The sequence below is a fragment of the Vidua chalybeata genome, chromosome 1 (assembly GCF_026979565.1).
Source record: "Vidua chalybeata isolate OUT-0048 chromosome 1, bVidCha1 merged haplotype, whole genome shotgun sequence".
NCBI classification, from domain to species: domain Eukaryota; kingdom Metazoa; phylum Chordata; class Aves; order Passeriformes; family Viduidae; genus Vidua; species Vidua chalybeata.
This window is the reverse complement of record NC_071530.1, coordinates 86,650,261-86,667,408: the sequence shown is the minus strand read 5'-3', so window position 1 is coordinate 86,667,408 and position 17,148 is coordinate 86,650,261. Positions and strand designations below refer to the sequence as shown.

General features: G+C 37.8%; 1 protein-coding gene across 4 annotated transcripts in view; it reads right to left on the bottom strand.

The window, feature by feature from the left end:
- The window catches only part of FHOD3 (formin homology 2 domain containing 3), a 374,768-nt gene that overhangs the window by 101,163 nt on the left and 256,457 nt on the right, over nt 1-17,148 (bottom strand). For all 4 annotated transcript variants that reach the window (XM_053946675.1, XM_053946685.1, XM_053946696.1 and 1 more), the window contains exons 8-10: nt 16,619-16,713; nt 12,366-12,509; nt 10,324-10,556 (exon numbers count right to left, since the gene is read on the bottom strand). In XM_053946675.1, coding sequence (XP_053802650.1) covers nt 10,324-10,556; nt 12,366-12,509; nt 16,619-16,713 — 472 coding nt within the window. The remainder of the gene's footprint in view (nt 1-10,323; nt 10,557-12,365; nt 12,510-16,618; nt 16,714-17,148) is intronic.

The window sequence follows — 17,148 nt, the reverse complement described above, 5'->3', positions numbered from 1 at the left end:
AGGAATGATGTACGCATTTCTTTCAACCAAAGCAACAATGGTAGTAATTTCAGTCTTGTTAGAGAATAGATATTCTGACCAACAAAACAGGTAGTACCTGCTAAATAAATCTTTCCTAAAAGGTAGAAGAGGAAAATTTCCTTGTGAATATTTATCAAAATGGGAAAACACTAACTAGAGTCAGATGCTCAGACACACAGCAGACAGGTTTGTGAACTCATCTGAACTGTTCAGAGTTATGTGTTCATTTTTGTATGCAGTGGAGAAGGGATGGTGTGGAAAAGCTCATTGTCACTCTCACATACAGATGCAGATTTGGAGTTAATGCAATAGTGGAATTAAATTAAGAAAAAAAGGACGCATAGGAAGGTTTCCAATTAAATGAGGTTGCAGAAGCCAGCATGGTTTTTAGTAGTGCAGAGGAATCCATCCAGTTTACAAAAGGCAAATATTTATCCAGTGGGAGGAAGGCCTGCAGCTAATGCTGAAGGATCAGATATATTCAGCTAACCTTAAGGCTGTTCCTGGGTTACTTGAGTTCCATGATAAAAGTATCAGGTTAGAAATATTTAAACAAAAGCTTTCTAGCACTGAAAACAAATTTCAAAACAATCACTCTGTTTATTTTCATCTTTAAAACGGATTACTGCTACAGGCTAAAAACCCTAAACAAATAACCACACCACACCCCCCCCATCTTTATAAAGTATATAATTTGTTATGGCAACTAACAAACATCTTCGAGAGCACAGGTTTTCCTCGGTTGTTTCAACTAAAATTTGACATTGAAGTATTTATAGACATTTAAATTAATGCGTATATTGAAAAAAACTATGAAAATGCAGTTTATGGAGAGAGAACCACTAGGACAGCAAAACAAAATCTTGACAAAGGGTTTAGAACTAAAGGATTAACTTCTCTCCTTTTTAGAATGAAAACTTGCCCATCTGATATTAAATAGCTATTCAAAGCTGCAAAGAGAAAAGCACTAATAAATTCAGACTGATGAAAGGAAATTATAAGAAAGGGACTCCTCTACAAGTTTAGCTGAAGGCAGAGGCAGAGTCCTTGAGATGCCAGGCCTTGCACCTCACACACACCTAACCAAGTCACAGTTGGATGATTTTAAAAGTAAGAGCACTCTGAAGACAATGGCTTTTAGCCCACAAGAACTCAAAGCACCAAAACTTGCTCTCTATCCCACTGGACCCTGGAGCTGAGCAATGTGTACAAGGTTTTGTGTAGCCTCTGCCTTCTCCAGGCTCTCTCCAATCTCTTTGCAGAGACACCAATTTCTCACTACACACCTCCAAAAAAATCCCAAAGGTAGAGCTAGAAGAAAACTCAAAGGCTGTGCTGAAGGAACAAAAAAATGCCACAACAAACAAACAACACCAACCAAACCAAACAAAAACCCACACCAACAAAATAAGCATAAGCACAGATACATTCTGCTTTGCTTGGTATCAAAGGTAATTTTGAAAAGGTAAGATATGCTTCAAATCATTTTAATTCAGGATGAATTTAACCAGTAATGAACCAGAATATAGAACAGTGGAAAAAATTATCATCTTGCCACAATTAGGCTACCAAGGCTTTGGTCAGCACATACAATGCACATAGAAGTTAACTCATGAGATATAGTAGATGATCTTTAGGTCCATTCCAACACCAACCATTCTATGATTCTATGGACAACAAGCCACATTCAGTGAAAGAAGACCTCCATTACCCATTTCACAATATTATTTTAAATTGCATACTACAGCTGATTTCACAAATTTTCCTTTCAAGGTTGTTTTCCACCCTCTCTCCTGCAAACCTCTGACCTGTTTTACCTCGTGCACAGCTGCATCCCTGAACTCCAAGTGAACAAAGAGAAAGTGAAAAATGTTCCATCAAAAAAAGATATAAGTCAGAGTGGATGTAATTTTATTTTCTCTTGCCATTGCTTGCCATTTTCTTCAATTAATGAGTTCAATTCCACTTTTATAGCTTAGATGGCACAATTCATAGCCCAATTCCTAAATCCTTGTAAAATAAACAAATGCTTTGGTACACTTCTGTTGCTTCTTCCTTTCTTCTATCCTAGCTGCCAAAACAGATTCAACTAGTCCTTTAGATGAAAGCTAAAAGTGGCAATAATTCAAATTCAACATTTATAAGTCTGTATAAAGATATGGCAATACACTTTCCTCCTCCATTAAAAATAAAACTAAAGAAACCACCTATTAACCCCACTACCTATTTCTATTCCACTGCAGATGGTGCAAGTATGTGAAGATGAAATTACATGAAATTATATGGATAACAATGTACTTACAAAGCCTCAAAATTTGACCTTCTGCATACAGGAAGACTAAGGTGACTAATTACAAAGATCAAAAGGAAAATGACCCTGGTATTTCTGCCCTAAATAAAGAAAACAGTTCAGACAAAAAGGTGAGGAAATGTCAAATGCTGTGAAGTACATGCACTCACTATGCCTTCATATCTGTCTTTTATCGTTAGGTTCCTGTTACTTTTTTATCCCTAAATTATGATCAGCAACCGCTTTTCACAACTAAATAATACCTAGGCAATGCCTCCAGACTTATTTAACTGTTGCAGTTGGTTTATATAGGACACATCAAAGCAGAGCAAGACAGCAGAACATTGCTTAAGATACTGGCAAGGCTTTGCAAAGACTTCAAGAGTCACTCTCTGATCATTAAACAGCATTGCTGTTTTTACATTTCTAAGAGCAGAGAGATAAAGAAACAGAATAATGATTTGGAGCAATATATACTGAAACATATACAGAAAGAGAGAAGAAATGTTTTTTTCACAGCTTGGAAGAGCATATTGGTTAACAGTTGAAGGCCACTGTTATTGACCCTTCAAAGGGAAATGGTGTCCTACCAAGTTGCTGTCTTTTTTTCCCCTTCTCCATCACATCCTATGTGTAACAAACCTTCCCTGTTCTCAGAGGATCATGTTTACAAACACTGGGAACACACTGGAGAGGTGAACTCTCTAGTGCATGTACACTCCAGTGCATAAGACGCTACCATGCAGATCCAGAGAAATGCATTCATGCCCTGGTTTGGCATTGCATTTCCTCAGGTAGCCCATGAAAGCTAAACACACAGTGGAAAAAACCAAAGTAAAATAATTAGGCTAAGTCATGCTGTAATTTCATTTGCCATGCAGCTATAATCTATTTAAAGTTCAGTGCTTTCTTGATTCCTCTTGAAGTTCAAATAGGAAAATCTTCCATTGCCTTCACAGCAAAGTGCACTGCTGTTAACTGGACTCTGCATGTATACCAAGCATAAAACGTTTCCTTTCAGAAAGACATGCAGTCAGAAAAGAATATCCCTACTAGAAAACCTGACACACCTACAGAGATGTTTTAATTTGTATAAAAAAAAGCTAATATCATCTTGAAACAGTAATTGGACCTGGACCTGAAATACTCATCAAGTTGTAAATTTTAATTTTTTTTGTGTTATTATTACTTATTGGATCAATAGTGGGTTAATCCCTATCTATACATCAATGCAGTCCTTTTTTTTATGGTATGGCTTTACAATTTTTTTTCTTAACCTATCTTATGTATCTTCCTCTACTGCATTCCTTATGGGAGCTTCCAGGATATTCTTACAAAGAGGAAGATTGAAAATTTCACACTTTAGGGTTCACCTTTAGAATCTGCTTGACTTAACGCTTCAAATCCTACCAGCAGAGGAGAAATTAATGTGTTCTCCTGCTCCAAACTTAAAATAGCAGGCTAGATTTTTATATGGTATTGCTGTCAAAGACTAATAAAATCTTTGACAGCAATGATGTGATGCTATGAACAGACACTACCTTGGCCACCTCACCAAGCCATTTCATTTCATTTAATAGATAAATCTTTCCAAAACCTCTTCTTTTTTATATTCCATTTTCATTTTCACCCATACCAACCAAACTGTGAAAAGTTAGTTTCTCTCTCATAACTGATTATATGCCATTCAATGTCAAAGCACACCCAAGCTAGTATGTATATATATATGTATATGAGCTATATGTGTGTGTGTATATATATATATATATAATTTGTATATATATGAGCTATATGTATATATAGCTCATATGTATATGTGTATGTCTATGTGTATGTACATGTATTAAAGAGATTCACATCCACAGATATGTGCCTGCAGGTTTATCCTGGAGATGTTTTCTTTATCTAAGTTCATGCCTTAATTGTTTTAAATATCAAAAACTAGGAACCAGAGATAAACATCAAGGAAAAAAAAATCCCAACGTGTTTCTTTCTATTACAGCAATAAAAGAGAAATTAACTTCTCTCATCTGGGCCTTTAGTAGTCACAACCTGAGTCTTACACAAATGTTGATGCTGAGTCTCCCCACTTTGCTGTTTCATACCTATATACCACTCATCATATTTGACACTCTAAGAGATCTAAGTAACTCTAAGAGATCCTAAATAAAATAAAATAAAACCCACCCACCACTGTATCTTTGATCTATACCCATTAAGTATTTATACAATCAAATATTTTCATATAGTGTTGTGGAAAGTCACCAGAACTTGAAATATCATGACAAAAACTAGAATTTTTCCATAGTAAATGCTAGAGAAAAATAAAAGATTAGTTATGGTGTGGGATGTCTGAACACATGGAAAACCATGATAATAAAAAAAAACAACCCTGCAGTCCTGGCTCTGCATGAAGCAATTTGAACAATCAGTTAATCAGGGCCTAATAAGTAAACTAAGGTCTGTGCTGTTGGTTAGAAACTCATCAGGAATCCAAAGTTGACCCGAAAAAATGCTTAGCATCAGAGGCTCAGCTGTATTCATTGTTTTCTGGTAAAACCAAAATAGCATCACGATCTCTGCCTGCATCTTGGCAATCCTCAAACATCAGAAACATGCATTTTCTTACAAACAGGACCTTACCACTTCTCAGCACAGCTTTCCTTTATTTAGACAACTATTTCCCTTGTTTTTTCTAGGACCATAAGGGTGTTAAAGACCTTGAGCACAGGGTGCACTGTGCAACGGAGCTGTGTCCAGCTAGCCTAGAAATGTGTGGGAAACTTTGCAATTCCCTGTGCTACTCTTTCAGAGGAAGAGTCCTAACAGGCTTCCAGCCAGGACCCTAAAAAAAGCCAAGTTAATGTATACATATTCCCTGTTTGCTTCTCTGTTGTTTTTACCTGATCAATATTGCTCTCCTGAAGGCCAGCTTTCTTCAAATTGAAAAATCTGGAAGCAGCAGGTGGACCTGAACAGTTGGTCTTCCTCATATCTTTTTAGCCTCATGGTCTACTAAGAGAAAGCTTACTAAAGCCAGCTTTGGTCACTGATGCAGAATGCAGGCTTCACTCTGGTAAATTCTTAAGATGGCAATCAGTTCTTTCATTTTTTTAGATGTGTTCAAACACAGGAATACTGAAAAGAAAGTTCTAACCATGGCCAGGTTATCTCTAGCTGAATGTTATATATAGTGCTATAAGATCAATCTTAGCAATTCTTTGGTGATTTTTTTTATAATATAAAACAAATCAAAGCTATGGAAATAAAAAGCAGAGTCTAGTAAAGAGAGGAAAATACCTAATCCTAGCTATTTACAACTTCATAAACCTCAGTCTTTGACCTGTAACTAATTCTGTAGTGATGGAGCTGTTCACTTAAATGCTAAGTGAGGTAAGAGGTGTCAGTGTAAATCTCCCAGAAGCTCACTTGAATATGTTTGCTAAGGTCTGGCTGACACAGCTCTGATGGGAAACCCAGGACAAGAGATGAGTATGGTCTCTGTGCAGTACTGAAGAAAGGGAAATGCACAGCAAAACCTGAAACATTAATTTGAAAAACTGGGAGGAGCACTTGTTTCTGATTTGGATGTACAGAACTCAGAGAAGCTATGCCATGCTGAAGACAGCACTGAGAACTTCTGAACATGCTGCCTTTCACTCTCTGAAACCCAGTCAGGATGAGACTAAAAGAGAGACAGAAATTTGCCTTCTAATGCTTATTTAGCCAGAAATCCCTGCATACAATAACAACATAAATCTACTGCAAGTCCCATGCCACTCCTTGCATTTTACCCTGACTCTATCCATGGTGTGGCTGGAAAAGGCTAGCTTTACTTTAAAAAGAAAACAAACAAACACCACAACCCATGAAAGAATGTGTTTAAAAGTCTACTGCATAAGAAGCAGCATGCTAGACCACAGACTGAGAGCACTCAGTTTGGACCAAGGCAGAGAACCTTAGGAGGTACCTCCAGCACAGCATTTAAAAGATCATGTTAACAGGACCGAAATTTCCACCAGGCTTATTGATGCTCTACGCCATCATAGTAAGAGAAAGAAGTTTTAGCAAAGCAGACCTGCTGCTGGTCAGGACAGGCATCTTAAAGTATGCTGGAGCAGGTACAGACCTTTAAATCAACCTTCAGCCTTTCTTGGTTAGTAGCTGTTATCAACTTCTTTACTTACTTATTTAGTAAAAGGCACATCAGGCTGGGCTCTGCTCTCCATGAAAACTATTTTAACACAAAGCAGATTTGGATCCTTATTTGTTTTGAACCACAGGCGAAAAAGCAATACATTTAGTTTGGAAAAAGGCTGCCAAGTGGATGAAAAAGGCCTGCAAGTTTTCCTTTCGGTCGCCCTTAGCATTTACTGTCAACTTTTCCCAGCTCAAAACCCAAAGTCTGTTCCCAATTAGCCTGGCATAGATCAGACCAACTCCATTGACTTCAGACAACTTTTCTGGATATAGAGCATTGTGAGACAGAACAGAATTAAGCCAATATTGTCTTTTTTTTGTTGTTTTACTGGCACCACGAATTTCTCTCTTTTTGGAAGACTTATCGGTTGACACAAAGCAGATGACTGTAGACAACCTGTTTGATGTGGTAAACAAAAGCAAAGCCATTGCCAAAACAGCTGATGAGCTAGAAAGAAAAGAAACATGAACATTGTGGGAAGGAGAATGATGGGAAAGAACTTGAACCTTCTCCTGATTTTGGTACAGAAGTCCAAAAATAACCTAGAATATTTCCCAAAATAAAATTTAGTACAGTGTAAGAGTGTGACTTCAGTCTCTAACCGTGTCCATCAGAAGCAATTCCACTGGGTCTAATCCACTGTAAAACCAGACATAAGACATCTGCAGCCACACACAAAGTTTGGAGCTTTCAGCAGGAACAACACAGTAAGATTATCATTAGTACAGTTACAATTCCTACTGGGAAAGAAAATGTAGTGAAGGAATAAAGACTGAAATCCATTTTGTAACTATTTTTTAGGAAATAGAGCACTGTAAAAACTTACTGCCAATTTTTTTTTTTTTCTTTTCTCAAGAGGAATCAGGGTTATGAACCAAAAGTCATTAGCAGGAGACAGTTCTTTCATGGCTGAATAGAAGTCACTTTCAATTTACAGAGGTAATAAGTAATTTTTATCCATTTGTTTAGATTCCATTCTACAACATTAACAATGGAAGCAATAGGGTCATAATGAGCATTTCTTTTGACAAAATCAGGTGATGCCTGCATCATATTCTAACACAGGATTTTAAAATTTAAATACAAATAGCTACAAGATTGATCTGTTCAAGTCCTTTAAACCAATAAATACCTTGCATTGAAGACCATATGCTCAAATTTGAAAATTTGACTCAAGAAAACTCTTTCTATGTGAGCCTAATTCATATTCTATAAATATGTAAAAACCTTAAAGGATACAGTCAACTTCACTATTTTTTCTGCCTAAACATGAATTAATAGAAGCCATAAAGCTTTTTATTTTTTCCCTTTTTTTCCTCAATTTAGCTATCAGGTATAGAAATACTGTTGCACACATCTGGACTATTTCACTGAAAGTTGAGACTTACTGGAATAAGATAAAGCAGGAAGGCTGTTTTTCCTCTTCCTACCACAACTACAGATTTGGGCAGATAATTAATCTAAAAATGTGAAGGACAGAATCTGCTTATCTGAAAAGCTTGTTTACCAGAAACGCTTTACCAGAAAAATGAGAATTATAGAAGATCCAACAGTTGACTAACTTCTTTTTCTGGTAACTTAAACAATTTCACTGAGCTTAGAACTTGCATCCTCAAATCCTGAATATACTGTGTAGTCTGTAATGTCCCATGGGAAAAAAATCTGATCTGCCAGCTACAAATAATTCCCTGCCTTTACCTGCCAAGAGGACTGGAGAATGGGGGTGGGGGCTGGGCAGTGCTTTTATTTAACTAATATGCAAAGTAAAGATCAGAATTACACACATTCATAACTGAATGCCTGTTTCCTTACAGAGCCAGGTAAGCAAGTTGGACATTCCAAAGGGAGTTTAAGAAAATTTAATTATTGTCCTAGAATGTCCTAGACAAGATAACTGTGACACAAAATTAAAATTCACTGCTTAGATAAAGATTTCTTTCTTGTATTTAAACTTAAATTATGCTTTAAAATATATCACTGTCAAAGAGTGTGTGGAGCAGAATGGGATATTTTTTTTTTCAAAAAAGTAGCATGATTATTGAAATTATGTTATGTTGGTTAAAAAATATTTCAAAGAGCTTCTGAAACTAACCTGTTGTGGTTTTATTCCTTCTATTCTATTCCCACTAAAAATTAGCTCAAACACAAATTTATCATTAGTTACTGAAGACTGCAAAATAAAGCTAGCAAGCATAAGCAATAATAGTGAAAAAACATATTGGTAGCAGTTGTTGTCCTGAATGGCTTCTATTTGTTTAATTAACAGTAAGGGAATTAATAATTTCTGCAGAGTAGAAGCATCTCCTCATTTCCAATCCAAATTCATCAGTTTAACAACAACAAAAAAAAATCATATAAATCTTATAACCATAAATATCTGCTCCACATTCATGGCTACAGATTCCCAGTCATATTGTTAAGTCCTGATGCAGGGCCCAAGGTCATGCACAAAGCATCCCATGCAGAGCAGCTGAAGCTCCCAGCTGTACTCACACTGGAGATGCTTTAAACTCATCCTAAAATGCACTGTCGTCCTTGTTATCAGCCTGTAAGACCGTGGGGCTCTCAGCTGTCAGCCCACTAAAGACCAGGCCATGGAAGGTGATGGAAAACAAGCATTAATGTGTTGTCAAATGCCAAAAGAAAAAAAAAAAAAAAAAAAAAAGTGCTATGTATGTGGTATACAACATACAACTACTGTTTCAGTTATCTGAGTCTTACATTTTCATATTGCCAGAACCCATTAAACCTTAGTCAACCCAGCTCTCTTTGCAAGAAGGACTGCTTTACATGCAACATAGGATTTTAAGGCTCTAAGTTTACATCTCCCACTAACCAAGAGAAACCTTCAGCGAACTTCCCAAAAGTTATAATTAATACAAGATACACTCTTCTACAGACCGCGCTTCAGTTTTACAAACTGCCTCTTCAGCAGTGAGATGACAATGTCCAGCTTTGGCAGCTTTTATGTATCACCACCTGAGCTAGTCAACCAGATTCCCTTTAGAATCAACAAACAGCCAGTCTCAGAGCTTGATTCATCTTGGTCGAAATTTCAGGCGTGTAGAACACATCAGATAACTGAAGGCCCACCAGTGCTTGCTGCACTCCACTGACATCAAAGAGAGGAGAGCTGATCAGACATGTAACTGTGGTGAATTACTTCCAGCCCCCTTGTGCAGCAGTCAGACACTCTGAGGATCTGCAGTTCCTTTTTTACCTAAGCACGCACAGCCTAAGCCAACCATCGTAGGACTGGAAAAGACACCATCTTCAACTGGCTCCACTGTTGCAGACTGCTGCTCAGCCAGCCATTACTGCCTCTCTTTTGCTAATTATAAAACATTAGATATATTCACTACTCTGCTGTAGCCTCAAAGGCAAATATTTATGCTGGAATGAAGAGGAGGAAAAAAAATAAGAATGAACTGTAACATACACAGGATAAATAGTTCTGAATTAACGTTACCATGCTCTTGTTACAATCTTCTGCTGTGTGGACATAGTGAATATAAAATCTGTCAATGGATGAAATTAGGCTGAGTTTGTCCTCATACTAAATGCTCTATATTGTGTGGTTTGGGTCCACTTACTGAGGATGGATGGAGCCAAAGAACTTAGCTATGGAGGTAAGTCACCTACAAATCAATTTCTTTTTTGTGCTGGTGTTTTAACTCTGAATATGCTTTTGCTTTTTCATTTTTATTTCAGTGAAAAGAGGAAGATAAAGAAAATCCTATCATATTAATAAAGTGCAATGAGGAGAAAGTGACGGGAGAAGAAAGGAGTATCCCTTAACTCCTGCCCTTACCTCTCACTGAGTTCCTCCACGCGCTGCCCGTGGCTCAGCACAAAGCTGGACTGCCCGCAGGGGCTGGCGGGGGCCGATAAAGTGCTCTTGACGTTCTGTGCCGAGTGCCTGCGGCTCCGCCGGCGCTCCAGCCCCCTGCGCTCACCAGCACCAAGGCTGGCCCTCCTCCGATCCTTGCGCCCGCTGGGAGGGGGCTCAGCACTCTCATCTCCATCTTCATGCCTCAGTGTCACCTGAGAAACAAAGGAAGAAGGCCAACACGGCCGCTTCAGCTACCACAGGTCTTCACACCTCGGCTTAAAAATTTCCTGGTCTCAACATGATTAAGTCCAGTTAGCATCACTGTTTCTGCAGCTATCCCTGAAAGTCACTGCCTATCCATTAGTGCTGTTTGGCAGCTCTAACAATGGAATTATATACTGATGCCTTGCATACAACACTATAGGACCTGTAACAACATATTTATGTACCTCCTAATCTGTTTTCTTTTTAATGTGGGACCAAATTTTCAAGGAAGCTGAGCAGTTTTGGACAACTTGTTCTCTTTATATCCTTACAAAATACTTCGGTGAAGACTTGGTTTTAGTGAAGTTAACAGGAAAAAACTCCATGCATTGACCCATTCAACATTTCCTCATGTTCAAATATGACACTTGTGGTGATTAAGTGGAAGGTACAATCTAGAGTGTGCTGGAAATAGCAGAGGACTAAAGCCTGGGTGCAACACTAAATATTTCAAACTGCTGCACGCCCCTGATGTGCCAATGTGAACTACCTCTCATCTGAAATGCAGCCTAACATCTAAATAATGATTGTATGAGAAAGATCCACTCAAATAGGCAGAGGTACAGAAAGGGCGATGTGTGCCATCAGAAGAATGCCTATCTTCTCATTTCTATTTGTCTTGTTACTCTGGTAATTCTTACCAGAAGTTTTTTAAAAAAAAAACAAAGTGGGAAGTGAGATATCTCTGCTTGGGGTGTAAAATCTGTTCCTGTGAGGAAAACCAGATTTTTCAGGTAAAAAACAGGATTGGCAGATAAAAGGAAGAACCTGCATAGACATATTTAAATTTAATTTGGTCATCAAGAAAAAGCTGACACCCAACTAAGTCAACTGCCAATTCTGCAATTAAGTACTTCAGTAGGTGCAGCATGCACAAAAAAACAATCCATCCTCTTAAGATAAATCACTATATTTTAAAAATGGCATTATAAGATGATGCCTCTGATGATAGAAAAAGAAAGAACATTATTGAGCCGTCTCATTCTCTTGTTTTTCCTGAAAATTGCTGTATATAAAGCTTAACTCTGCTAGTTAGTGAAGTGGCATGGGAGTCGAATTGACGGAGAAAATGGAGAATCAAATCTATCAAATCCTTCCCTGGACTTAGGCAGAGATGAAGTAATTAAATTTTGTCATATGAGAACACTAATTCACATTTACATTACAACTTCAGGCCAAACCTCCTAGCTCCAACACTTCCCAAAAACTGGAAAAAAGCTAATTATTAAGAAACTGGATTTCCTACCCCTACATATAACTGCTTGAGAAGTAGTTATTTTATACCTAGGTGGTAAATGTGGAGTCACTCATTACTCCATTGCTGCAAACTGCATAGGATCTGGTCCAGTGTAAACTCTTAAACATGGACTTACTGGATATTCAGCTGCAGAACAAGTGGTACTTGTGAAGTTGAGCTCAGCCGAACCTTTTTGACGAGCTGAATACTTTTGCACATGGGAAGAACTTCTACTTTTTTCAGCATGTGTAACTAGCAGTTGCAGAAAGGAGGCTAGTAAATGTGCTGGTTTGCCTTGGACTATGCCCCAGCTTTAATGCGAAATGCCTTTGCATTAAAGGCAGCCATGTGCCATAGCAGGTCACATATGCAAATGTGTACAATACTTATAGCAAACAGATGTTTTTCTTTTAAAATAGGAGAGATAACCAAATTTCACCTAGGTTACATTCCCCCCCTCCTCTTAGCTTTGAAGTTTGCACAAGCTGTAAGATGCATAAAACAGGGCATGTTATGTTACCTCATAAATGTTAAATTGCTCAACTAAGTCCAAGTCTGTTCCTTTCTTGTTCAAGTGTCTCTGTGAAATAGCTTCAATGCCTAGCTCTTCCAGACAGTCCACCACATCGTAGAAAGAGTCTTGATCTGGCAATCCTGACAGCGTCTAAGAATCAAAGGAAAAACATTTAAATCTGTTTGTTTTGAAAAGAATTAAACAAAGGATTTTAAAAGTGGGTGGCAAGTGGTGCTATGTATGATTTCAATAATGTAAACCCCATGATGTGGGATTAGAGACACCGATAGAAAATAAAAAACAAGTGGCATGGCTTTTAACAAACAACTCTCTGCACTGTGTAGAAAAATGAAAAATTGGCAAAACAAATCAATGTTGTTATTTTATACAAAAGAAGTATGGAAAATGTAGATCTTTAAAATACACAGTTGGATTCTTTCTGGCTTCATTCAAGTGCAGACTTAAAGAACAGCGAATGTTAAACCATCAAACACAGGAATAAAAGCAAAGAGGGAGAAAAAAACCCTGAAACACTTAGCTAAAAAGAGTAAAGCTCAGCTCCTACTGATTCTTTTAACTTTAGCCTTAAGAAGAAAAAGTCCAATGCACAGCTGTGTGATGTCAGGATAGCAGGAAATATCCTGCACCATGTGCCTACTGTCCTCCACACCTGCAACAACAGTCATCTTCCCTGAGCACAAATTGGTTTGTACTACAGTGATAGTGACTCCTCTGCTCTTTTTCAAATTAAAAAGTCTTATTAAACGTACACTGACTCCTTAATTCCTATTCCAGCTTGCTACTGATTCCTAGTCAATTTGTGCTGATTTTTACTGCTCCTTATGCATGATGCAGAAAGGCATTTAATCCTGCACATGTTGAGCAGAAACTACTGAATACACTGTGCCACCTGCCTGCAGGGCAAGGACATCCCTCAGCACAGGCACCAGTCTATGCAGAGCTGTTGCTACAAAATTTCTGAGAGCGCAGGTTGGAAGCAACACAGTTTTTCTGTATTAGCTCACCAGAGAGAAGTTTACTCTGAAGTAGTTTCCTCTCTCCCATTCAATTAGCTAAGTAATTTATCTATAATCCCAGAAGAGGAGAGAAAGAGCAAGGGAAAGATGCGCAAAACTCAGGCCCTCTCCAAGGAGAGCTACATCTTCTCATGTCTGGGATGAACTGTGCTCTGTGAATGCTGTTTTTTTTTGGAGCCCATCTTTTCCAAGGTGGCTCTGAGCAGCAGAGTGCAGAAAACAGGAGCCCCTCTGGGATGCCTCCCTACACCAAGAAGTTTTACATTCAGAAAAATGGGTCTGGATTACATGACTAATGAGAGAGAAATGGGCAGCTGATATAGCTGTCTTGTTAAAGCATCTCTTTCCTGTGATGTAAGCCACTGAAATATGTGCACCAACAACGCACATTTTAATTTTATTTTTTTTTTCTAATTAAACACAACACAGCAACATTTTCTTCTTCAGTCATTACAGGATTATTAACTGGTGAAATCCACCACAACAGGAATTCTTAGCAAAACGATCAAAGATCAATTAAGTGTTAAGGTTATATATTCAGGCTTTAATTAAGAATTTGTCTCTTTCCAGGACAGCATTTAAGCCTCTGTTTAGAACTCAATGAAGATTATGAAACTAAAACATCTTGAATGGTGCTGAAAACAGGTACCACATTTATTTTGTTCCTTACTAAACTGACACCTAGCATTGAGTAAAAAACTGAGGATTTGTCAAATTAAGTTCTCACACTATGCATTCAGTGGAACTTTAACTTGGATGTAGAAATATTATAATAGAAAAGTGTCCAACTATGAGGCTTTCACTTGCAAATGAAAGACATGGACAGCAACTATTCTGACCCAAATGCCTTCATGCACAGTAGGATGTGATGTTTTATCTGCAAAACGGTGGAGGAACAGTCAGATCTTCTGAGCATTTACTTCCTAAAATAACAGGAAATTATCTTAATGCTGATATGCAGATCACACACCTTGAAGTATATCTTTTTTAAAATCCAAGGTAAGGCAAGCTGTAGACTGGAAAAACAGCAGCATAAGGTAGTATTTACTGGCAACTGCTGCTGTCAGCAACCTGTTATTGGTTATTACAATTTAAAATCACACAGCAGTGTAAATCAAATTTTCACTGCATGTTGCTGACCAGAACTGGACAATTGAACTCTCAAGTATAGAAATAAAATATTTTTTCTTTGCACGGTTTGTCGTTACATTCACAGATCCAATTTCAGAGCCTAAATGATATCAAATTCAATTTCTAACTACTCCAAGAAAAATAACAAAGGTTATACTGGAACTATGCATAACCAGAAGTATCTGCACTGGGATCACTCTCATCTAAGAAATTCATTAATGCCTAAATCCTCACAAATTAAGAGAGGGTTAATAAAATATTGGCATAACTAAATTGATTAAGCATCAACAAAAGAGAGGGAGAGGATAAAAGGACTGGAGTAATTCTTATGTCTGGGCAGATATGTTTCTGCTCTGGAGCAGGAAGGAACACAGTCTGTAAATGGATACATGGAGAAAGAAAAAAGAGTACAAGCATGCTTCCTTAAGACAAATCTTTCATGAGGACTCTGCCCGCACTGAAAACTTTGACATTTCCTTGTCTAGAGAAGCTGAAACCATCTGAGTCTTCTTTGCATTCTCTGTGGGGTAAAAATTACAACTGTTACATGCTGCTTGCTGTTTTCTCTATAATCATGAAAAATATCCCATTAAAAACATCATAAAGCTGCCCATAAGCCAGATCATAATTATCAGTGTGGATTTGTGGGATTCCTCTCTTCCTTGATCTTCCTAACTGCCTTGCTCCTTTGACTGTGACATGCTTTTTCTTTTTGTATGTTTTAAAGAACTACCTCCTCCTAAAAATAGCTTTAAATGTACGAAAAACTCAGACTAAAGGAATCAACTACAAGACAATACAAGCATTAGCAGGGAAAACCTTTGAGGAAGTCAAACACCAGGTAGGTTACAACTGTGCAAATGATGAAAAGAACTATCTCAGAACGAGGAATCAGTACACAAAACAAGATGTAAAGCAGAGACATTAAAGACTAGTCACCCTGGCTTTAATAGCAGCTACAGACAGAAGCATATATAACTGGTGATGCTTTCCAGAAAGAGTACAGCAATAAGGTAGGGTGGTCTTTTAAACTCAAGAGAAACCTTACTACTGTGGAATCAGGAGCAAGGGTGACTCTAAGCATAAGTACAGTAAGATCAGTAATGTCACCAGGAGAGGTTAGTCTCTCTCAGACATATTTTTTGGAAAATATCTGCCATTAAGAAATCATTTTATAAAAAAAAAAAAAAAACCCAAAACAACAACAAGAAAACTACCAAAAAACCAACAAAAAAGTGACCCACAATTCCAATAGACCAATATGCTGGCAGCTTGGTGTATAACCCCAATGAATGAACTCAGCACCTTCAAGTGAAATCAATGAGTAATAATATTTCCTAATACTCTGCCCTATTAAGTATAACCCTAAACCACACAATTGTTTGCCAAGAGTATGCTGGCTTTCTCTGCTCTTTAAAAAAATTAATCTTTAATTTTAGTACCCCCTCCCCCTACAATTTGTCTATGACTAGATGCTGATTTTTAAGGAATTTACACTCATACATTTCTAACTGTCAAGAACTTTCCATTTTCTCCCTCCCAAAAGCATAAGCCAGTATTTCAGAAAATATGCGACTTTACTGCAAAACTATGACTTGTAAATCCGGTCATCAAAAAATATAAGGAAATCAGATAAAAATGTAACCTTACTTTTTTAAGCAAAAGCACCTTTACTAGCACTCAGACCTGTTAAATTCATCACATTTATATCACAGAAAAAAAAAATAAACTATATGAACTAGAAAACTGTGCACAACACAAGCCTTTGTGAGCTTGTAATCTTTTCATCAGCACTTGCTTTCCTTCTCCCCTTGGATAATCTGTTGAGTTACTTTGTCGTGTTTTCCTTTAGCACTGCATTGTCAGCGCTGGAAGAGGAGCCATGTCAGACCACAACAATTCCACACAACATCCACCTCTGCTCCCAGCTGCTGCAGCACAAGTAACAGGAGTGTGCTGATTGGTTACAGCTTGTCCTGCAACTTCTTTGTGACAGGTCTCTTCCATCATAAACTCTCAACAGGGAAGTTCATGATACAATTGAAAAGACGAATATTATCTGCACCAGTCATGCTAACAAAGTAAACAAACCTTGTTAACCAAGGTCATCGCATAAACCAGTAGTTCCGTATCAACCCCATCCTTCTCCTCCAGTATCTCCATGATGTTGGACCATGGCTTGGCTCCTAGAGGAAAAGCAGAAACTATTGGTTACAGTGATCAAAATGGAAAACTACATAAAAAGCTTCTACTTATCCAAGAATTAGCACAATTGGAATATGTGCCCAGGTGAAAGCTCAAGCAGAAAGATCCAGCTTTGTCTACAGTCTCTCCTACTCCCCTGAAAGCTAAATTAATTTAGACAGTGAAAACTACAGTCCAGCCTATTGCAGGGATATAAAATATGGCAAGTGGACTCTCTACAAAGGTACTAACTTCTCTCCCTTGATGATGAAGGAAGCTTTGTTAGCACAGTGTGACTGACACCAAAATTCTAAAAATCAGGTGACAGGAATTTTACCCAGCCTATCATAGGTTCACATAATATTTTATAAATCTTCAGCAGAGACCTACATGCTGTGCTTTCAGTGTGCCTGCTGCTCCTATTTCTAGTGTTATTG